Source organism: Terrapene carolina, unplaced genomic scaffold (genome assembly GCF_002925995.2).
Source record: "Terrapene carolina triunguis isolate 2854851 unplaced genomic scaffold, T_m_triunguis-2.0 Scaffold714, whole genome shotgun sequence".
NCBI classification, from domain to species: Eukaryota; Metazoa; Chordata; order Testudines; family Emydidae; genus Terrapene; species Terrapene triunguis.
The window spans coordinates 6,744,683-6,768,909 of record NW_020665065.1 but is presented as its reverse complement, the minus strand read 5'-3'; the positions used below and the strand labels follow the sequence as shown (position 1 = coordinate 6,768,909).

Genomic DNA, 24,227 nt, shown 5'->3' with positions numbered 1-24,227 from the left:
TCTATTTCCCCCCCCCCCCCCCCAAAAAAAAAAAAACCCAGATCAAAAAGCAGCTGCCCGGTTATTCCCAGAGGTCAGGTTTGGTCACATACGCCCCCTTCTCGCTCCAAGCTGCAATCCTGGGGCGTGTGGGGGGGCGCCTGACCCCCAACACCCCCCCTCCTGTCCCCCTTGCGCCGGGAATGCCTCGCTCTCCCTCTCGCTGTCTTTTTCTAGGACAAATGTGACAGGTAAAAAAAAAAATTCCCTTCTCCCCCCCTCCCCCCGTCAGTGGAGGGAGGTGCGCTCCGCTTCCCCAGCCCTGCACCCCCCCGCCCCCAAACACAGCCCCGCATGCAGCAACTGGAAACGGATCCAACCTCCACCAAATAAACAGGGGAGGGGGGTGGCCACAGAAGGGGCCAAATCAATCAATATTTGGAAGGCTCGGGATTACAAAAAAAAAATACAAACTACCCCCCACCCATTTCCTCCCCCATCCCCCTCCAAAAAAAACCCCCACCAACCAATTGGTGCAAAGCTCTGCCCGTGGCCGCCGAGAGAGGAGAAATCAGACCGAGGGACAAGCCTGTGCCGGGGGGGAGCGTCAGGCTGGAGCTTTTCTCCCCCTGGTCAATTGCTACAAGGACCAGATCCCCCTCCCCCCCCGGCCAGGCGCCCCCCCCTTCCCCATCAGCTGCCGCTGCCCGCCCGAGCCCCTTGCTCCGGCAAAAGCAAACGTGACCGGGGAGTCTCCGCTCGCTGCGCTGCCCCCGCCCGCCCGCCCCTCTGTTGGGTGACTGCAGCCGGGATTGGTATGCGCACCATGCAGCCGGGAGCGCTGGATCCCTGCAACTCGCGACGTGCCTACACGGCAGCAGGGATCGTCCCCCTCCCCGCGGGGGAGAAAGGATCCGGGCGGGCTCCCCCGGGCCTGCTCCCTCCCGCCCCCGCGCTTCTGAGCGTTGTGGCAGGGACCGGGGGGGGGGGGCTCCCCCCCCCCCCCCCCCCCGCCCCATTCCCACACGCACACGCGCCAGCCCAGCCCATCAAAGGCATTTACCTACTTGAGGAGGAGGCTGCGATCCAGCGCCAGGCGCATGGCTCGGGGAGGGAGGGGGCGCTGCACAGCTGCCTGCTCTTTATCCCCCCCCCCCACACACACACACACACACACTCACACTCATCTCCCCACTACGGACACACACAATCATCTCCCCCTACACGGACACACACAGTCTCCCCCCTTACACACACAATCATCTCCCCCTACACAGACACACACTCATCTCCCCACTACGGACACACACAATCATCTCCCCACCTACACACACACACAATCATCTCCCCCTACACGGACACACAATCCCCCCTACATACACACACAATCAATCATCTCCCCCCATACACACACAAACACTCCTCCCCACACACACACAGCACGATTTTGGATCACCGCGCAAGGAAGGGGGTTTGGCCCCGATTTTTAATCGCGTTCGCTCCCCCCCCCCTGCGCGTCTCCCTCGGTGCCCAGCGCTGGCCAGGGAGGGACTCGGTCACTGGAGCGAAGGACACCCCCGAAAGGCTGATTTAGTGGGGGGGAGGCTCAGATACAAGTGAGCCGAGCCCCGTCCCCAACACACACACACTCAGCGGGAATGAGGGTGTCAAAGGCATTTGCTTTTTCAGGGGCTTTCCCACGCCGCGCACACAGGGCTGGAGGCAGGCTCCCTGCTAGGGGATCCCAGTGACACTGGCACTGAGCCCATAACTGACCTTAGGAGCCCAGGGCCTATGTTACAAAGGCTGTGGGAGGAGCCCGAGGGGGCGGGACGCGAACACCTGACCCACTCCACCTGATCTCCCCTTGGCCTCTGCAGCGAGTCCCCAATAGGCCTCGGTGTGGCGTTTCCCTGTCTTACTATCGCCCTCTGCTGGTCGCTTTCCATCGCAGAGAGTGACAGCCTCATTCTTTTTTGGGAGGGGGTTTGTCTGTCAGCCCCTCCACCCTCTTTTCAAACCAAGGGATGGTAGCAGTCCTGATCATTGCTCTCCACTGGGCCCCAGCATCCTTTTCTTCCTTGTCTCCGAAGTTACTTTACTGATAGTTATGGGTCTCAGAGTGAAGAAGGGGCCTGTATTAACATATAGAGAACAGGGATTCTAAGGTGGGCAGGGGAAGGATCATAGCAATGTAGGGCTGGAAGGGACCACAAAAAGTCAAGTCCAGCCCCCTGTGCTGAGGCAGGGCCACCTAGACCATCTTTGACAAGTGTTTGTCTAACCTGGGTCTTAAAACCCTCCAAAACTGGGCATTCCACAACCTCCTTTGGAAGCCTCTTCCAGAACTTAACTACCCTTCTAGTTAGAAAGTTTTTCCTAATGGCTAATCTAAATATCCATTGCTGCACATTAAGTCCATTAATTTTTGTGGTGCATTAGAGTACATTATTAGCAGTAAGGGATTCTAAAAATATAGAGACAGATTCTGATCTCTCTTACTCTGGGATAAATCTGGAGTCAGTCACATCACTATAGAACAGGTGTGAGTGAGAAGGAAGTTAGTTAGAGCCATAGGATTCCAGTCTTCTCCTGGAGAAAAAAACATTGCTGTTGTATCATTTCAACCAGTTTTTTAAAAGCTGGTTTCTAAATAAATAATAATAAAACCCAAAGCAGAATACGCTGCGCCAAACTCATCCCTGGGGCAACTCCATTGACCTCACTGGATCAGCCTGACCTCATCACTGATTCTCAGGAAAAATAAGTGATCAGCCAGTATAGATATTTCCTTACAAAAATTTCACTCCTGAATATATTTAAAAATGGGGGAGAAGAGAAGGAATCCTGTGAAAACACACAGCTCAGTGGTTGTTAGGCCATGTTAACACACAGTGCTTTCATCTTGAAAGTCCTGTCCTTTCTGGAGCTCAGTTTCACCTTGGTGGTACGATTTGTTTCTGAAGCTTATTAGAGAGAGTGAAACAGATTTTAGTGGGGGGAGGGAAAGAGTAGTTTGTTTTTGTTCTTCGGCCCATAACGGCATTCAATCAGCCTTCCTTATATAATGACTTTGTTATATAATCTCCATGCTTTAAGGAGCAGTCATTAACCTACTACTGGGTATGGAAGAGACCAAAATACTGTCACATAATTAACATCACTAAATTGTGTCCTCAAATTAGAACCCACATTGCACTGCAGATTAAAGAAAGAAAACGAAAAGCGTGCACGTAAAAGATTTGATATCTTTGTGCAGGGGGCACAAACGACGAGAGAAGGGGGCTGTGTGGACTATTTTGGTTCAGCCCTTCCCCAAGGAGCAGTGTGACGATCTATAGGGCTCTCTCCTTGCCCTACCCAGCCTGGGCCTGGTTTCATGTCTCGTTGAGCTGTGAAACAATTTCTATGGGCTAGCTGCAGACTGCTGTGGGGTAATGCAGAAGTAATGCAGCTACTGCTCTGCTAGGTGTAGAAGAGCATTTTTAAAGTAACAACCAAGCTAAACCAAAGCAGAGAGCAGTTGGCTCTAAAATGAGTCCCGAGGAATTGTGCGTGCTTGGGATTGCTGGCTGGCCTGCAGCCACTCCAGCATGGCTGAGATCCTATCCAACCTCACAAGCTAGACGGGATCCGTTCTCAGGTGCCAGAGATTTGGTAGGTGGAGCTCTTCTCTTGAATCACTCCTGTACCAGTTCCCTATCCTGACATTATGGTGCCCTGTGGTCTCCCAGGTGCTGTCTCTAAGCAAAGGTCCTGATCATGCATGGTCATAAAAGATGCCAAGGATTTTTCTCATGACAGTGGAGTTGTTAACTGCAGTGTCCTCCTGAACACACGCTGTTCCAGCTAATTTTGTTCTCCATATGCTTCAATTTCAGTTGGACTGAGCATTCTTCACAGCCCATGTTAAACAGTTGGACAATGTTGCTGCTAAACAGCTGACATATTTCACCCCATATTTCAGTATTAGCCAAAGTGTTTTCAAGCCCTTTAGGACCCAGCTGGACAGAGGGACCTACATAGATTTAAGTCATTGCCATTTTGTTATAAATCATGTTCCTCTCATCTACCATCTTAACCAATAGGGTGAAGCCACCCCCCCTGACATCATCAGCACCTCACCACCATACGTGTGTGCACCTATGTAAACTCTTTCTGACCCCCCACTGGCCATTCTTAAAGTTTAGGATTTCATCACCCTTATTAGCTCACAAAGCTACAAATGTTGTTAGCCATCATGAAATCACCCTGCCCTTTATTAAATCCAGTCACAGCGCAGAGCGTTGGACTCCAGGACCTCCTACGACATTCAATGATCAGAAATTCCTACTCCTGTAATCATTTCATTGAGTGGCAGGGAACAAAGGGAGGGGAGGTGTCATTCTGACAGGAGTCTCATGTGTTTTCTTTACTCCACAGTAGACTCCAACAGGACTTCCCCCCTCCTCCCCCCCAGTCCCATCACTGCCCACTATAGCCTTTATTTATTTTATTAATTAACCTACAGTCTTCCTCCTGGCCTGATCATTTTGAAGTCCAGCACGCCCCCAGGTTTATCTCACACACCAGCTTTGAAGCTGATGGCTGGGTACAAGATGCTGCCCTAGGTCCTTAGAAAGGCCAATTTTTAGGCATCATGTTGTGTAGGGATCATTATTCCAATAAGTAACTTTATTGTGGACAAAGCACCCTGCCCATCAGTGGCTTCACTTCCTGCCCCGTGCAGCTCTGCCTCAGTGGCTGTGCCTACACCGAGCTTTTTCTTAATCAAACCTCCCACGCATCAAACTGCTACCAGGGGTAGCACGAGCAGAGACCACCCACAGGTGGTGCCACAGAGAGGCATCCAAACCCAGATTGTGCACTCCACCATTGGTCTGACCAATAGGTCGCTGGAGAGGAGTAGACAAGGAGTTGGTGTTTTATCTGTCGCGCACAGAGCAGGGCTATGCGACACAATCATTAACTCGCTGGTGACTTGTCTAGCTTAGCACTTCCACGGGTGCTACTGCCAGCAGAGCCAACCAGGGGGCAGGGGCAGTGATGGGAGATTTTAAGATAAAGCTGCCTGGGGACAAGGTGATGGCATCTGTCTGACCTGACCGAAGCAATTGACATTCGCCCTTTTTTTCACTTTAACAATAGAGATGGTTTTGTTAACTGACCAGATCAACTCCAGCTTTAAAAGCAAGGCGCTATTCAGTTAGGATAGCCTTTCATCTCCCTACTGCAGAAGCTAGGGTCACCCATGAAATTGGTTGGGTGACATCAGCCTCATGTAGATAGGGATCAGACAGCTTGTCTGAATGGGACAGTTGTCCCAGTGTCACATGGATCGGCTTTTAAACCAATGTAATTCAATGCTAAAGGACGTTCGGCCACTTTAGTATGAGAATTGCTTATCGTGGTTGAGTTAAAACCTGTTTCTAATCAACTTAAGATAAGCAGAAAGAAGCCACTCTTCTATTAAACTTGGTGTCCAGACAGCCTTTTGCCAGTTTATAGCAGTTTAACTTCACACCTTATGCCATTCCCATGTAGACAAGCACCTGTAGTCTGCATTATACAATCACTGTGCCGTTTGGCACCATTATAATCAAATCGGCAAGGTCATTTCCTCTCTATTTCAAACCACAGCACCTCAAGACCCTGTTTGGACCGGTTAGACTCTAGCCATTATCTTTTGTTATCCTTTCAGGCTTATAGTATATGCATCCTTCTCACTCTTAAGCAGGCCTTAAAACCCCCACCCCTAGTGGCTGAAATGGTAAGCAAGGTCAGGCTTGTGGTGTGTTGGCAGAGATGCCCATGTGGGAAGCTGCCACAGATCTTGCTGCCCTGTGTGACTCCAGCGAGAGATGCTAACACGCCCTTCACGAGAGCCAGGCTCGCACCGCTTTTGCTGGAAGTCATCCTTTGACAATACAAGGAGCCAGAGAGAGAAGGTAAGGCCGTGAAAGGGGAGCTACTGGGAAATGCAGAACAGAAGCCTCCTGGGTTGTTGCAAGCCTCAAGTAAGGACCTGGGCTTGCCTGAAATACCAAACATCCAAAGAGCTCAGCAACCACGGCAGGGCCCAGATCTCCCAAGAGTTCAGGCTGCTAGGTATTGAACTCTTGAAAATCCAGCCCTTATTTAGGTGCCTAAATGGGTGCTGAGCCCCTGAAAAGCTGGCCTGTAACATGTAAGAATATTCAGAGGTGGTTTGTGTGTTTCATTTATTTGGCGGTCTCGCACTTCACTTTTAACTACTCTTCCTGCACAGCAGTAAAAAAAGATGGTCCTGTATCCACTATACTGCAGTGAAGTTTAGGTCAGCACCATGGGGTTGGCCCCACTCTGCATGGGGATGGATCTAACATCTTGAGATCCATCAACTTTGAAAAGCATACCTTGCTCTGGCTCCAAACTCGGTAGTTCAGGCTGGGCTCCAGTATGAACAGCCTGTATTTAGGTTCCCCAGCTGTGACTTCATAGGGAGGATCCCTGCTAAGGAAGCATCCCCCTGCTGAGGCACTAGGGGAAGATCACAGACAGGGCTGGAACATCTGCAATAGGCAAGTTTCAAAGGCAGGATGGTTCACACCACAGTTTAGGGGTAAGTACGGTTGCCACCTCCCAGATGCAGAAAAACCAGCCACTAGCGCACCCCCCCCCCCCCCCCCCCCCCAACAAAAAGGGCCCCAGCCCCCCCCCAACCCTTCCCCCCCCCCCCCCACCCCTCATGAACCCCTACAATCAGCCCCTCCCGGGAGCTTCAACTTTTGAGGGCGTCTCCTTCTCAGAAGCCCCTGCTTCCCCCTGCCCACCGCTCACAAGCTGTAGGTCCATCCTGCTTCCCCGTGCGGCAACGAGCTGCCTGCTGCAGTTTCAGCAGGTTAAGAGCCTGGCGCACAGAGTGGGCCACGCTCCCAGCCACGTGACATGGGTGGCAGTTGTAATCATGCAGCGAGCTTGTGCGTGCTTGCAGCTTACACAAAATGTTGGTCCCAATGGGGAAAATAAAAAAACATGACACTAAATCTTCACCAGCAAAGCATTACAAAAACCAGCCAGGTCAGTTTAAAACCAACCAGGTGGCACCCTAGGGATAGATTTAAATATATTGTTTTAAAATCACTTCAGTTCACCTACTGAGTGGCAGAAGCCAGTGTAGCAATACAAGCTGTTAGAACACACACAGGCCTCTGCATAAAATAGACCTCTTCATTTTATTCCATTGGGAAGAACAATGACAATGGGCCAAATTCTGACCCCTTCTAAGGCAATGGAGATAGGTCAGGGAGAAGTTTGGGCCAGGGTACCAACATTAAAACATTTTCAGACGCTTGAGTGTTAAATACATAGATGACCTGTCGAGCTTTGTCTTTATCAGGGCTGCTGTCTAGAGTCTTTCCTCGTTATCCCTTCACTGATCGAGGGCCCCCAGCAGTTACCCCTCATTGCACCTAAATGGTTCTCCGTCAATGCTGAGAACTGAACGCTCTGAACCCCTCTTAGCACCTGTAGGCGTGGGAAAAAAAGAGGCCAGGAGTAGGAGGTAGGGGCTTGCTTGTTAAGGAGCCCAGGTAGTCTGTAGGGATTCTAGACACAAAATTTGCTCCAGCCATATTACAATCCTAGGGAAAAGTTCTCTCTGCTCCACCGTACACAGGTCTATTGTACCATTTGCACTTGCTTGGTGCCTTATGGCAGCAACGGAAGCCCATGTGTGGAGAATGTAAGGGATGAGATCGGCAGGATAGACCCAAGAAAATACCTGTCTCTCTCATTGCCAAGTTATTTCCAGAAGCCCATTTGTGAAACATTATCCTGATGCTTCTGCCAAAAAGAAGGAGCCTTCACCAAGCCTTAATGAAGTTCATGTACAAGTCAAGATAAATAAGCACAACAGAAAAAGCCAAGACGGTGAATCAGAAGCAACTTGTGTAAAAAGAGGGATGTTAAACTGTAACCTGGAAACCCACACAACTTCACATCTCTGACAGGCACTGGGAGCAAATCCCCAAACCAGTTAGGGGTGTGATCTGCTAAGGACTCAGCTTGGGGAGATAAGAACCACTCTGGGTTCCTAGTTAGATGACCTAAACGTACAAGAAATAATGACAATCTTCTAGAAGCAAGGGGAAGCCAGGCCTTGTAAACACACATCGATATGAAAGATTCTTAAATCGATGTGGCCTTTCAGGGGAAGTCAATGTAGTGAAAACAATATTGACAAAAGGTAGTCACTAAATTTAGAAAGAAGAAATCACTGTGAGGAATCTGTCACTCCAGGCCACCTCTTCTGGACTGATACAGGATTGGAGAGATTAGCCAGGACCACCACCCATTCTGACCAACAGAGGGCCAAACAACTGTATCCAAGACCCCACGCGGAGTGTTACCCTTAATTATTTTTCCTAGCTGGATTTAAAGAGCATCAACTCCAGAATGAGGAAAAATGATTGAATGCTTTTCAGTTCAGAAGACAAACATATTCCCAGCCCAATTATTGATGAGACATGTGAGGATGGTGAGGATGTATATATACATACACACATACACACACACACACACACACTAACTCTTCCATCTATAGTCTCGTTAAACCTTCAAGTGATGTCAGAATATCCATACAATTAAAATGCTGCATCCACCACAAATCACTTTCACCCAGACATCCCAATGACATGCAAGTTTTAAACTTGCTATTTTTAATTTTTTTCTCCTGCCAGTATCATCCATGAGGTTTATGGAGTGTCTCCATATTCTTAAAAACAGAAATTCATCCCTTTTTTCTTTCATCCCTATTGGTCTGATCTGTATCTTGAAAACCATTTTTTGGCACAGGAGATTGCTTGGACCACTCAAGTAGGATCCTTTTAAAAAAAAAAAAAAAAAAAAAAAAGGAACCCTTTGGGTTTTTCTAGGCCCTACCCTGTTAGTGTGGGCTTTGATGAAGATGAAAGGCATTAGAGGCAAACAAAAACACGTTTGAGTAGAGTACAAATACATCTTTCCTTTGCCACCATATAAACTTAATTCAGAATCAACATGTGTCAGCACATGAACAGCTCAAGGCGGCAGCAGAGCAAGGTACGAGTGGGAAGCAATCTCTGCACAAGGCAGCTAGAATCACCTTTCATTGGGTTGTGGGCCCCTCTTAATAGTAGTCTACACATTCAGGCGGCTGTTAATTAAGTATGTTTCAGCATGCAGCTTAGCTCATGAAATTTGAGGCCTGCTAACATTATAATTTATTTCCTGTCTCAGTGATAAATATTTGCTCCCAGTTTCAATTCCCCCTATGAGTGACAAAGCACAACTTAGAAAGGAGACGGTGATTCTGTAGAATCCCACACCCCAGAGCATTCTTTTAGATCAAAGTCTTTTGTGTAAATTTGGAGGCAAAGCTGGGGCGAGGGGTGAATTCAAGTGGTTCATGCATAATCTGCAGGAACAGCAGGTTAGCCGTTTGGCAAATGGAATAATTTTGGCTGAACTGTTCAAGGTCTATACATGACTCCACACTTAATGGCTAGAGCAATCAGGATGCTTCCCTTCTAGATACCCACATATACACAGCATATTCCTATGTAATCAAAAAGGATCTCTCTGAAGATCTCCTGGATATGTATATACATTTTATATGGACACATACTACTTAAAATAAAAGCTAACAAAACTCATGTTCACTAGCCATGTACAACAATATCCTCCGATGCTTACTCAGTTTTTATGAAGTGATAATAGTTTTGTTTATGAAGAGTGAAGATGGAAGTGGGATACAGCTCCAGGCACTATGCCTGCTTCTGCTCGCCACGGGTGCAACTCTGCAGAGCTGCGGACGCTATCTGAGGTGAGAAGCAATAATTCTGCTTTACATTTTTGTTCAATCATTCTGGATGACTGACACATGGAACGCCTTTCTTAAAGAGGCCATCTCTAAGCACTTTAGCCCTCCTAGGGTCATCTTAACCATCTTTCTTTGACTGCAAATATTCCCATAGCAACCAGCTATGATGTCACAAACATATGAATGACCAGAAGCAGATGAAGTTGAATGAAATCCTGCCTTTAAGTAAATAGTCTCAAGGAACAAAAGGAAACAGGATGAGAAGAGAAACAAACAAAAACAAAAAAATGTATTTACTATGCAAGCAATACTGCTTATAAGTGCCACGGTTTTAACTCACCTCTAGTTATAGGAATGTATTCACAAGGAGATGGTTTCCGTTTGTAACTTTTACATTTTGGGTGGAAAATGGTGTGTGGGTATTTTAGTGAGGTAGGGTTTTCTGTGATCAGAGTATAATGTAGTGGTTACTTAGGACATTCCTGGAATGCACGTCAGCCTACAGGGTCATGGCTTTTCACTTTAACGCAAATTGTGCATGGGCAAAGAGGGGAAGAATTTCCACAGTGCCCTTGATGGGGCAGAAAGCTGCACTCGAGAGCTGTAAGAGCTGCTGGGTGCAAAGCAACATGGTCAGATACTTGACTTGCATCTGTTCTACCTTTGAAGAAATACATCTTTGAACTGTATGTGTATTTATTAAAGAGATTAGGAAAGTGGTAGATACTTGCCACTTCCATAGGGCTTTTCATGCGTAGATTTCAAAGTGTTTCACAGAGGTGGATAAATATCGGCATTTTACAGATCGGGAAGGACACACAAAGGCCCCAATTCAGGAAAGCACTTAAGCCCTTGCTTAACTTTAAGCATGTGTTGAAATCCCATTGAAGTCAATGGAGCTTTTAGCACATGCGTAAGTGTTTTTGTGAAATGGGGGTGGGTGGGTAGGTAAGAGTTTTATCCAAGACTATATCACAAGAATGGGAGAGCCAGAAATAGAACATAGGAATCCGGATTCTGACTCCAGTGTCATGTTAAAATAAGCAAACACCTTTCAGTTCCTCTCTACATACATCATAAAGAAGTAAAAAGGACACAAACCTAGTCCCCTCTCAATCCTTGACAGGTTACCTTTAAAGAGACATCAACATACGATTCTCATCTTCTACCAGTAGCGCTTCACTTTTTTCATTCTTTACCTTCTAAAAAAGTTATTTATTTTCACAATTTATGCTGTTCACCTTTGGCATTTCCCTCAGTTTGAGCAATACAATTATGGTTTGGTTTTCTTTATAAACAGCAACTGGTCAGTTTTTGGCCTGACAGTAGAAACACAATCTTGTTTGAGACCATAACACAGGAGGGAATGTTTAGACCCAAAAAACACTCAATTTCCGATTGCATTAATTAAATCGCTCCTATTTCTAGGTTTTACGGTTTCCCATTCTTCACATGGAACACGTTTGTTTACTTGTGGCAGGTCATTATAGTATCTTAAGGCCTTCACGTCATTATTTTACCCTCTCATAGTACACCTTGGTTATAAGTGACATATCAGGGAAGTGAGGCAGAGATAGATTAAGGCCCTGATTCCTGCAATGAAATGTGCATAAGCAAATCCCTGCACCTGTATGGAGTCTCATTGACCTCAGTGCATCTCACTGCAGGATCAGGGACTTTGCAGCTTGCCCAAGGTGATCTATGAAATCTTTGGCAGAACCAGGATTAGAAACTGGAACTTCTAAGTCCAAGTTCAGTGCCATACTCTCAACCCACGTTCATTTGTTTGAACCCACTTTTCTCTAATGCTGTGTTAGAGACCTTTAGTTTCATCACAAGGAACCAACATGCAGTTATCCAGCTTCTGTTCTGAAAACAAAGATAGGGAGGAAATGGAGATTTTCATTTTTATTGGATGCTCCCAATATCATCTCTAATAATATACAGATACTCATTTCCCATTCACATCTTTGCATATTCCAGCCATTCAGTTTCATTAAAAGAAGAAAAAAAATGCACAACTGAAATAAAATAAATTTGTAAGCTGGAAAAATACAATATAAACTGTATCATCCAAGAAACATTCTCTTTATAATTAAAATCCCACTTGTAACAATTAAAGTAGGATTTTAAAAAAATCTTGATTTTTATTTTTAAATAGGTGGCCTTTATGTATATTTTTTTTTCTCATTTTCATATGTACAATTCAGCAGGTCTCTCTGCCTGCCTGTGGCAGAACACCTGAAACGTAAAAACAAACACTGAAAAGGAAAATTATTAACAAAAAAAAGTTCGAAGTTCATCTTCCGGGAAAGTACAGTATGGTCAGAATGTTACACACATGCTTCTTTCATCTGCATTAAGGCCTAAGCGACGGACGTGCTTTAATAAAAGCAGACAGTGTGAAGAAAAGTCCTTCCACTTTTCTCTTCAAATTCCTGTAACAGCTCATCTATTTCGTTTTCCATGTCTTCTGTGTGTTGTATCTACGAAGAGGAAGAACACATCAGTAATTGACATCAGAGGATGCTGATGGAGTTTGCAGCAAGGCAGCTCCTCTTTGTTTAGGTTTATTTCTAAATCTGAATTTGGGATGGACCAAATTATAAAACATTAAGGACTTCATTGGCAATTTGATAGTAATCCTAAGGCTGCACCCAATATGTAGATACACATATGTATTCTTTAACATACAAAACAACATGCAACTATAATATTGACATGTAATTTGTACCACATTTGATTACTAAAGATGTGGCTTGGTTGTTGAGTTCAGTACTAGCAACAAAAACAAATCCTCAAAGGAATTCAGGCAGACAGACTGGCACATTGGGCCATATTCACACTGGAATCAGAACTATTTTTCAAACAAACACAGTGGCCCCATATACACTAGAAAGACCATTGTGCGAGGCAGCAGGTTACAATACTGTTGTCCCCAACCTAGTTACAATTTAGTTCCATTTTGCAATGTGGATGGCATCTTAATCCTATTTCAACACACAGCCAAGACTTGAGCCTGATTACAAAACACAGTCAAGGTCCCATCTACATTGTGATCCTCGTCCCCTAGTAACTATATTAGCAGTGGAGGCGTCTAACATTGTTTCCCTAACTAGTGTGGCCAGGAATTATGTCTTGTCCTCAGACAAAAGAGAAGACAGAGAGAGACTATATATGACCTAAGAAAGTTACATCTACAGACCTTCTAGCTCCCACTCAACATATTGGTGATATTTTTCTTCAGATCAGACTGGGCAACAATAGCATAAAAAACAAACCAATTTACTTAGAGCATATTCTTGGCAGCACTACATATGAGCATGTTCCTGGATCATGCGACACGAGGAGACATCTCCTCCACCCCACCCCACCCCACATTCCCTGTGAAAGAATCAAAATAGCTGCAAGCACACACAGGAGACTTGAGAGCTGTAAACATGGCTGTGCCATCTCATCAAGCCTACAGAGGATTTTGGAGACAGACAGAGAGAGAGTGTGATATCAAGAGAATAGATCAGACTTCCTGTGGAATTCCAGTCTGCCATGACAGTGGAATATCGAGGCTTATTAGCGCGTGGAAGAATTTTCCCTTTGCCCTCGTGGACGCAATGCTAGATTTCTTCAGAATTTAATGCATCAGCCAGAGAAGATATAAGTGTTGATTAAATAAGTTGGTAGGGCCAAGAATATTGAAGGTGGAAAGTAGAAGCTACCAGCTGCTTAAGCATTTTATCTCTTCCCCACCACACACACAAATGAGGGATTTGTTCAACACTCTGAAAAGATGCACTCCTCATTCTTGTAATGCCTCAGAACTGAGCATCTAAACTGAATCACTGTATATTAAAAGCTTGTGTCGCAATGGACATAAGCCCCTCTAAGTATATATGGTTTCTATGCACACAATGAAGTGTTCGCACATCTGGGGTTCAACGTGTAGTAAGTGCTGATGTGTGCAGGCTGTGCAATATTGGATTTAAACAATAGTAGCTAAAAGCATTGCGTATTCATTCAAGCACAATGTCCATGGCTAATTATATATTTGTTTTAAACTTTTTCTTCCCTAGAAAAACATTAATTCAATGATGATTCATCCATCTAGGCACATCCGCTCTGAAGCGAATCTTAGGGAAGGATTCGGGAAGCATCAGTCTGTCAATATGGATTTTGCTTCAGGTAAAGATTCACCCAGGTTAATCACCTACCATAGGCAGTGCTCCAAGAAGCATCTTTAAGTAATTTAAAAAAACAAAAACCTTTTAATCAGCTAAGTCCAAGGTGCCCATAGGGCATGAGAACTTTATACTTACACACTGACATAGCTCACAAATAAGGAAAGCTCCCAGAGTCGCCTCCTCATGATTATCCTGAATGTCCACGTTAATCACATGTACGGGTTGGCATGTCTCCTGTTCTCTGGAATTTAAATCTAGTTGGGAACACCACACAAAACAGCAACACTTTAGAAAACCATCAGGCTTTAAATGGACATCCAAGAAAATATTTGTAAGGCCTTTATGGGGAGAGAGGGCTATAGTAACGAAACAGGTCTTGTCCTGTCTCAGTCCTCCCTGAATCTTGTTTTAAGAGGTCGGGCTAGTTTATGTTTTTCTATTTTGCTGTGCAGTGCCCCCAAATATTCAGTGAAGCAAAAGGAGATTGGCTATAAATAAAATAATTGAACCTTGCAGAAGGACACGAGAGTTCACCTGCCCAAGCACAAAAGTTACTTGCCCAGCCTTTACTTGGATAATCATAAAGACCTAAGCCAAGATTTTCCGAAGTGACTGGTGATTTTGGGTGCCCAACTTGAGACACCTTAAAGAGGCCTGATTCTCAGAGAATGCTGTGCAAATATCCTATGCAAATCAGGTACCTTTACGGTGTCTCAAAAGCCAGGACTGAAATTCACCAGTCACTTTTGAAGTAACTGGCCTTAATGTGTTTCACGTACAGATCAAAAAAGCTAACTCTTCCCAGGGATGCAAATTCTGCAAGGCTGTGGAATATCTATTACTGTGGTGCCTCGCTACTCTATAAGCGTCTAGTGGTGTGCTCTGCATTAACGAGAGGCTCTCTTTCCCGCCCACCTCCTGCAACCTCAGCGTAGCAAAGTTAGCCAAAGGCTCCGGTTTAACATTTCATCATCCATTCATAGCAGGAGCTATGCAGCAGCACTCAAACTCTCGTTCATTTGCCAATTATGAAGAGTCTCATCACACTTGGAAAGAGGTGCACAATGTGGAAATTGAATGAGCAGTTGCCTGCCACCGCCGACCCTCAAAGAGAAAACGCTCTTCTAAAATACTAGAGCAAGGGCTGTTCTTTGTGAGCAGCGGGTGCTGAATTTAGGGGCAATTCATTCAGATCTCAGGGGGCTTACTCTCATAAAAGCCAAAGTGGTTCTAAGCCAGCTCCCTTAAAGTGCCCAGAGCTCTGCAATAGTACAACTGACAGAAACCTGAAGTAAATATACAGTGCTTCGGAGAGCTGGCAACATGCTGATGATGGACTAAGCAGGCAGGCAAAAACTTTTATTTAAACATAAGAGATACTGGATTTGGTTGGCTGCTTTATGAATTTAAAGATAACTCCTCACCATTTGTGGGATATTGCATGTTGAATGGTTATCCAGGAGGCTGGGTTCTGTTCCTGGTACAGACACTGACTGCATACCCTCAAGCAAATGATTTAGCCTCATGGTGCTCATTTCCCCCATTTGTAACATGGGGACAATCCCCCTCGAAAAAGCACCATGTAAGTGCAAAGCACTGTTACATCTATACTGTATATTCATACTCCCCATGCTAATTTTACCATTGGCTGGAGCCAAGCACACTGAATATTAAGGGACAGTATTTGTAGGGATGTTTAATACAGGAACTTTGTCTCCTGTGGAGTAATAAAGAGACTTCTAATGAAACCAGAATGCGTTCTTCATATTTGGTGATGGCAATGCTGACCAAAGATAAATGCAGGGCAACAGTTCCAGCAGAAGCTCCTCTAGTGATTTGGCTACACTGCTCCATTCCTGCCTCCGCTCTCACTTCTAAGCACCGTTACATTTGCATTAGCTGTCAGTGTGAGGAGGTGCATGCCCATGGCTCCTCAAGATTCTCCAACAGCCCCTCTGGCACACTCAGCTGGGCCCTGTCAACAGTGGCAGCTGTTCTGTGACAGCATTAAGAGAAACAGGTAAAGATGGCTTCAATTGAGAAAGAACCACCAAGAAAGCGATTGAATCTCCATTTCCTTGGGCATGTCACCTCTTGGCTTTGTTTACCCCATCTACAAGATGGGGATAGCAAGTCTCTACCTCTCTAGCACATTATAAGGATTGTTTAAAGGCCTTTACCATGGAGAGAGCTGTGTAAGTATTAAGCATTCACTATTACGCAACTGAATGGTTGCTTACTTAGTGTGACATGAACCAGTTTCCACTTCTCTCAATAAAAAAAAAAAAAAAAACCAGACGTAACATTTCTTGATACCATTAAGCATTGGAGATAGCGCTCAGACTATAGGATCATCCATGCTATGGTTTTAAATAAGTTTATAATCAGGTTGTAATGGAGCTGACTCCATATATCCACACGCAACACAGTTAGCCCATGGCTTCTGACTGTTTTGGCATACCTTGCTTCAAACCTGCTTTACGGACAGGGTTGTAACATGATTGTCAGGCAGTAACTGGGCTCTAATGCAGGTCTGCTGAAATGCAGATGGGACCCTCTAACCATGCCTAGCTAGCTAAGAAGATCTGGATGACCTTAAAAACTGGTGTAATAGCAATGGGACAAAATTTAATAGCGCAAAGAGCAAGTTCATGCACTTAGGGACTAACAAGAATTTTTGCTATAAGCTGGGGATTTATCAGTTGGAAGCAACAAAGGAGGAGAAAGATCTGTTGTATTGGTTGATCACAGGCTGACTATCAGCCATGAACGTGATGCAGCCGTGAAAAAGGCTAATTCAATTTTAGCATGCATCAGCCGAGATATTCCCAATAGAGATAGAGAAGCGTTAGTACCATTATACAAGGCACTGGTGAGACCTCATCTGGAATACTGTGTGCAATTCTGGTCTCTCATATGTTTAAGAAAAATTCAAATGGAAAGAGGTAGAGAAGGGCTACTAGGGTGATCAGACGAATGGAAAAAACTTACCTTACGATGAGACTCAAAGAACTTGGCTTGTTTAGCCTAGCCAAAAGAAGGCTGGGGGGAAATATGATTGCTCTCTATAAATATATCTGAGGGATAAATACCAGGGTAGGAGACTAGTTACTTAAGTTAAGCGCCAATGCTGACAAGAACAAATGGATATAAATTGAGCATTAACAAGTTTAGGTGAAGGTTTCTAATAGCCTTGGAATAGCTTTCCAAGGAGAGCAGTATGGGCAAAAACTTAACCGGCTTCAGACTGAGCTCGATAAGTTTATGGAGGGGAGGTATGATGGGACTGCCTACAGTGGCACGTAGCCCTTCTGTGACTTCTAGTAGCAAATATCCCCAACAGCCGGTGATCGGGCACTAGATGGGGAGGGCTCTGAGTTACTATAGAAAATTATTTTCCAGGTGTCTGGCTGGTGGGTCTTGCCTACATGCTCAGGGTCTAACGGATTGCCAGATAAGGTTGTGATGGAATATTCCCCCCGTCAGATTGGCAGAGACTCTGGGGGCGTTTTGCCTTCTTCTGCACCATGGGACATGGATCACTTGCAGGTTTAAACTAATGTAAATGGTGCATTCTCTGTAACTTGAAGTCTTCAAATCATGATTTGTGGACTTCAGTAACTCAGCCAGAGGTTAGGGGTCTATTCCAGGAGTGGCTGGGTGGGGTTCTGTGGCCTGCAGTGTGCACGAGGGCAGACTAGATGATCAGCCTTAAAGTCTATGAGTCTTCCCACTGCCAGGATTTGCATGGGGGGAGGAAGGGATATCACATGGTGCAGTGCTCTATGAGAAGAACACCCACAACCCTCTGCCCCTGGCAGTCTTCAGATGAATCAGTAATCTGGGGAAAAATCTAGGCAGCTCTCCTAGAACCAACAGACCCAGACAGTTATGTATTATGGAGATGTGGACAGGCCAACCTAGCTGGTGAGACACTGCTGAGTGGACACACTGAACCGGTGTTCGCCATAGTTATGCCAGAGCCTCTTAACGTCGTCTGAACTGTAGTAGAGATGGGGCAACTGACACACCTAGACTTTTGTATGGACTCATTTGCAAATGGCAACTTCTGCTTTCAGGGAAAGTAGGTAGGAGGGTTGTCTTGCATCTCTCTCCTGCAAGGCGACACCCACTCCATAAAGGCAGGATGCACCATATTCAACCTGCTGGGTTTCCGTCTTCAGAAGCATTTGGAATCTTAGTCTGTAAATATACTTGACCTTCAGGATAGCTCCTCCAATCCCACCAACCCCTTACCTGTTTTGATGGCACGTGCACAACCCACTAACATTTTTTACAGATATAGTTGGCATTTTCCCAGCTAGCCATCACCTTTGTGACACATCTGACCCCAGATAAGGGACTGCTAAGTCTTTTCCCAGATGCATCTTCCAGCTGATGCCAGATGGGTTGGATACAGATGTTTCCAATTTGAGAGGGACTAAAAGGGTAATTGAAATAAACTTATTTTAACCATCCAAGGTCCTTACCTTCTACTACTTGATCATAGACTCTTTCTTCACAAGTTAGAATCAGATCAAACACATCTTTGCAGTTCTGGAATCTTTCTGGTCGTGGCTTGATTCGCTTATTTCTGTCCAACATGTGTAAAATCCCATTCTGTGTATATCTGAAGTTTCTAGAGTTAAGTAACTTGGAAAGTAATTTTTTGTTCTTTCAGTAAAGTAAATGCTTCCATTACTCTTTATTTGCCTTTATTTGCTTAGAAGCTAATAATTAGGACCAAAAAAAAAAAACCCAAGGAAGAGCTAAAAGTTGTCTCCTATTTGAAAAGATAAAGGTCAATGAACTTAACTGAACTCTACAGCAATCTCCTAAAAGCTGGAAAGACAACCCACTCCGGAAAATTTCTTAGAGTCTCTGGAATACACAGCCACCTTCACAGAAATGTACTATTACTGTCAGTACGGAGGCAAAGATGACCCTCGAAGGCTCTCTGAAAATGAAGAAACTTCTGTCTTTTATGGAGCGAGTTCTGTAGCCACAATACTTGAACAATTAACAACATGTACCCGTTTTATATACATAAAAACGTGTGTCTGTTTGCTTACAATATTTCCAACAGTCAGGGCCTGTATGTTAAAAGCCAGTCATATTGTGCTCTTAATGCTAGTTGCAAACATGTGTGGGACCTACTCAGAACTGTGTTTTTATAACCGATCTTCCTATGGGAATTAAAAAACCCAAAGGAGAAAAGTGCCTTGAAAATATGTCACCAAGCCTGGGTGTGCTGGAGAAAGACAGTGATTTATGCTTATTGGAACTTTATACAGTCTCCATATGAAAGGGATGAATTTCATCTGCTGCTTAGTATCTATTTCAGTGGTATGAATAATCTCAGGGCCAGGATTCACACACTGCATTCCAATTCCATACAGGAATGGGACATACTGCTGTCAACACCATCATTATCTTCCCAGGCTTCTGAAATATGTGGTTTCAGTAAGATGCGCCAGCATACAGGGCCATTTTAACCTGTGGCTCATTTAGGCTTTTTGTCAAACCACTGCAGAATCAGGCCTCTGGGATTTATCTTTTTTTTTTTTTTTTTTTTTTTTTAAACTGTTCAACATACAAAGTCTTGCTATAATTTGAAACCTTGGTGAAAGACCATTTATTTCCAGACATTCCATTTCTAAAAAATAGGTATTTTCTGAAGGTAATGAACCAAACTTAAAGCCCCTTAGGCAAAACCCCATCTGGAGGCAAAGTTTCAGATGTGGATTAGGAACACCAAAAAATGTGTGGATAGAAGAAAACCTATTAGCCAATGCACATCTCTCTTCTCACCTTAGAAGAAGCAGTGATACTTACAAACAAGTCTTTGGAGAATGCAAGTTTGCACTAGTTATTAACAGTGTAAAGATGCACCATTTACAAATGTGTGATTTTTGTGTATAGGAATTCCCCTCTTTAGTAGCCAGACCCTTTCTGATCTTGAAACTTGCAAACGTTGAAGTGAGCTATCCATTCTTGCATTCTTTACAGATTCATACTCCTCCCCGATCCCCTCTAACTTCTTTTCTAAAGAACACAGACCTAGTTTCTAAATCTTTGAAATAATTTAGGACTCAAATCCCTGTATCTTTCATTTTGGTTATCCTGCGAGTTCTAAAATTCCCCTCTGCTGCCTCGGTAACTGGATCTATAGACTATCCCAAATCCATTCTCAAGTGCTGTTGAAGGAACTGCATGAAGTCACTTCCTCTAACCTACAGGTGCTCACCTAAGCCCTCCTGAACTCTGATGTTTAATAAAACATAAAATAAAAGTTTTGAATTGCATTAAAAATTAACCCCAGCTCCTCTGCCTACTCAGTGTTCTGCTGTATATAGAGTAGATATTCTATTTTTATTATTTTGGTCTCTCACTATCAGCTTACATTCTCTGCAGTGTATTGTCCAGACCACTTGCCTAACAAAGACAACATTCTTCTGAATGTCTTTTGCTCTTCAAAAGAAAGACTGGTGCTGCCCTTTTTATATCCTCAGCCAATTGTCATCTCACTGCATGTTTCCTTCTTCCAGATCACTAACGAAAATCACTCCCCCAAGCTTTGGCTATCCCTTTCTCAAAAACGCTTCCACATGGGATTAGGATTGGTCTACAATGGCCAATTAGTTATCTACTCAAATAGTTCTGCAGCACTTACTAGGTCCATAGTTTCACCAGGTCACTCTTGGTTACATCCTTGAAAAGCTCCACTGGATTTACTACCCACATTCTTCCTTTTGGGAGTCCATGTTTATCATCCTTCTGTTTTAATGGACGTTAGTTCCCCGGACGTGCCTAAAACATATGCTTTCCTTCTACTCTCCAATCTATCAGGTATGCCCCCAATTTCTGCTTCCTTCAGGATCCTGAGTTGGATCCCATCTGGTCCTGGATTTTTCTGTCTACACACTCTCTTAATCACATGCTCTGGCACAATATCAGCTGCTTTTGGGTATGTTTCCTTTCTAAGATAAAATATGTCTTTGGCATCTGTCCTTTAGAACACTAAGGCAGGGAATTAAATTTACTAAAAAGCCCACACAGTCAAGTTTTACCTCTTCTGCCAACTTACAGCTACTTGCAGGCAGATGGCCCCTGGGAGAATACAGAATAAGAGGCAAGAAACAAGTATTTTAAGACTTGTGCCATTTTCATATAGCTCTTATTATACACACTGCACCTGAAAAAACAACCATACCACACGTTCAACGAGTGGAGGTGGTAATGGTGAGTGTTTGCATTATGTACTCATGATCCTTTTCTTTCCCTCATCACAAGCTGGGGTGAATTTCAATATGCCTTGATGGTTTGACACTTCTGTCACTACCTCCACTATGCTTGCCCAGATATCTTGAGAATCATTTGAGTCAGACCTTCCTCTTCTGCCCAGTGTCCCATCCCCACCGTCTCCTACCCTATGCATTCTAGACAAATTTTTTGGCATAACCACCTCTCCAGATGGTATCCACACACTTTTCCTTTGACTTTTGAACAGCAATGCTGGCTCTCAGCTACAGCAGCAATCTCACCACTATGATGTTCAGCAAGTCAACACTAGAAGCATATGCATTTCTCCAGGATGTTTTCAACCAAGACAAACCACTGCTTGTCAACTATATTATGTCCATTTTACATCCTTGATCCCACCATCTTTTATAATGGGCCTGATTCTGATCTCATACCACTAACTCCACTGAAGTCAATGGAATCCCACAAGGGTGAAACTGAAGCATGATTAGAATTAGGCTCAAATGCGTTTGATTCTAGTCAGAAAATGTTGCCTGCATGCGCACCTAATTTCTCCAATACCCTCAGCACTACGTACTAATTTTTAGTGAATAGGACACAAGCTATTTAGATGAGCAGTCTCTCAATTTTACTAAAGATGTATTGTGTTCATTTCTTGGTATGGAGAAACTCTTTAGGTCTGTAAAATTTAAAGAACTCAACTCATCAGCTGTCCTCCACTTATTCCACACAAAGCCAAAAAGCTCACAATGAACAGTAAAACAAACTCAACTTTAAACTAGGTTTTGTTTTTAAAGAGATCATCTCATAGAAGGTTATACTCTGTCCTCCCACCCAGTGGATTGTCCCAAACAAGAGTAAGCCGACCCACTGTTTGCCCCTCTCATCAGTTTATTTATAACCTCTCAACTCATAGAATTCAAACAGAGAGATATACAATATCGGTGCTATCAGTATTAGTTGGCAGATATATACAGGCAAGTCCTCAGCAAAGTGAGTGTCTTACTTCAATCCTTATAGTTAGCAATATGTATCTTAAACCCTCACAAGCAATTCAGCACAGCTGGCAGTGTGTGCGCTGAACAGACAACTCGGAGCTCAGACTATTCCCACCTCAAAATCTAGCTCGATGCCAAAGCCAGGGGAAGTACCTGCCTGAACACGTTTAGGTTACATGTCACGCTGGCACCTCCTTTTCTTATTCCTCTCAAACACAGCTTCTAGTCTACCAGTGTCATGCTTTCATCCACACTAAAGGAGCTATTCTTATGTGCAGCACAGAAGGTGGCTTAGAATCTGATGTCAAGATGTGTTGTATAGTAAGAGGACACTTGTGCTACACAGTACTGGCACAAGTATTTAAGACATCAACAGGGATTCTTTGTAGCCAACTCTGAACAGTGCAGCAACGTCCTATCATTTTAAGGTTTAGTCAGCTACTAAAATATTAAAACAGTCTTGGGCTTCCAAACCATGGTGATTTGATTAAGAAAACTGGATCAAGCCATCACTTTCTCTGAACACCCACCCAAAATAACTTCTACAGGACTGCATTTATATTGGATTTGTTTAGCAGGAAGCACTGCCAGTGGCCGACCTGAGCTGCTGGGTTCTCCCATCCTATTGTTGCTGCATTGTCTCTCTTCTTACGTAACGGGCCCTGCTCTCCTCACTTAAATGAATGTAAAACTGGAGTAAATTCATTGCAGTTAGTGGAACTGTGCCGACGTTAAACCAGTGTAAGGAGAATGAGGCATTGCAGAATAACCTGAGCCTTTTACACATTCTCAGTTGGAATTTTCTTCATGCAAACATTTATCTCAAACATTTCTCTAAATTCTAAATTTATCTAAATATCTTTGCTTCCTATTTCAATAAATTATCTAAAAGATGTATTTCTGCTATTCGTCCTGACAAATTTCTCATTAAAAATTTAAAGAAGTTCGCTTTATCCAAGTATCAGTAATCTCTCTCTCTTACTACTTTGTGCTTCTAACCAGTTAGATGTGTGTCTTTTTTCGTATTCCCAATTCCCCATTTGAAGTTTTCCAGCAGCCTAAGGATTTATAGGTCTATGATTTGCAACTATTTCAAAAGTTGTACTAAACATGTTTAAACAGAGTGAATCATGTAATAAAATACAGATACAGTGGTTTGGGGTTTTTTTTTTTTTTTTGTTTGTTTTTTTAACAAACCAAAAAAATGTATGGCTTGAATGTGTTAAAGCCAGGCTCTCTGTTTATGTTTATACCACAATAAAGTTATTCACCACCTTTGAGAACTGTAGTTATTCTAAATTCTATTTCAGAAGTTAAAATTTAAGAAAAAAAGTTAGAGCATAGTCGATCGTACTAAAGGCTAGGTTCTCTCCCCAAAGATTACAAAGGAGTCTAGTAAGAGTAATATTCTGTTCTTCGTGAAAATAGCATGATCGGAGACATAAAATACTGTGTTAGTGCAAACTTCTCTGAGAGTGGGATAACACTGTTCTGTATGGTTCCCGTATAGTTGACCATTGACAATTCTGGAACAAGGAAATACAGAGATTTTAAGGAAATGCACATTACCATCACAGAGGACAGAAGTCATTGTGAGCCTCACACTCAGACCCTGGAAGCAATGCTAAGTCAAGCTGCATTAAATGGAAGAGATCCCTCAGAAGCTGACTTGGTGTCAGCATCCAGATGTTTTCTATTCTCTCCCACATAAAAGATGCACCTGCACAGCTGTAGGTAAAACCTAACCCAACTCTAAACCTGTGGGTACCATTTTCAGGGATTAGGATTTTAACTGGAGTACACTTCATATATGGAACCACAAGGGGACAATAAGAGAAAAGGAAGGTCAGGAACAAAGACAAGGTGGCCTTAAAGGGAAACTGCCACCTGTGAGTAAAGGGGGGGATGGGGATTACCACCATACAAGCTCACAATGATGTAAAACTCTAGTTTTACTTTGTAGCGAGG

The 24,227-nt window shown here is 43.9% G+C and overlaps 1 protein-coding gene across 1 annotated transcript in view; it reads right to left on the bottom strand.

Annotated features, from left to right (window-relative positions):
• Positions 1-11,713: 11,713 nt before the first annotated feature.
• The window catches only part of SSU72 (SSU72 homolog, RNA polymerase II CTD phosphatase), a 59,525-nt gene continuing 47,011 nt past the window's right edge, over positions 11,714-24,227 (bottom strand). The window contains exons 3-5 of the mRNA XM_024201679.3: positions 18,489-18,628; positions 14,134-14,252; positions 11,714-12,306 (exon numbers count right to left, since the gene is read on the bottom strand). Of these exons, the coding sequence (XP_024057447.1) occupies positions 12,205-12,306; positions 14,134-14,252; positions 18,489-18,628 (361 nt within the window). The 3' untranslated portion in view covers positions 11,714-12,204. The remainder of the gene's footprint in view (positions 12,307-14,133; positions 14,253-18,488; positions 18,629-24,227) is intronic.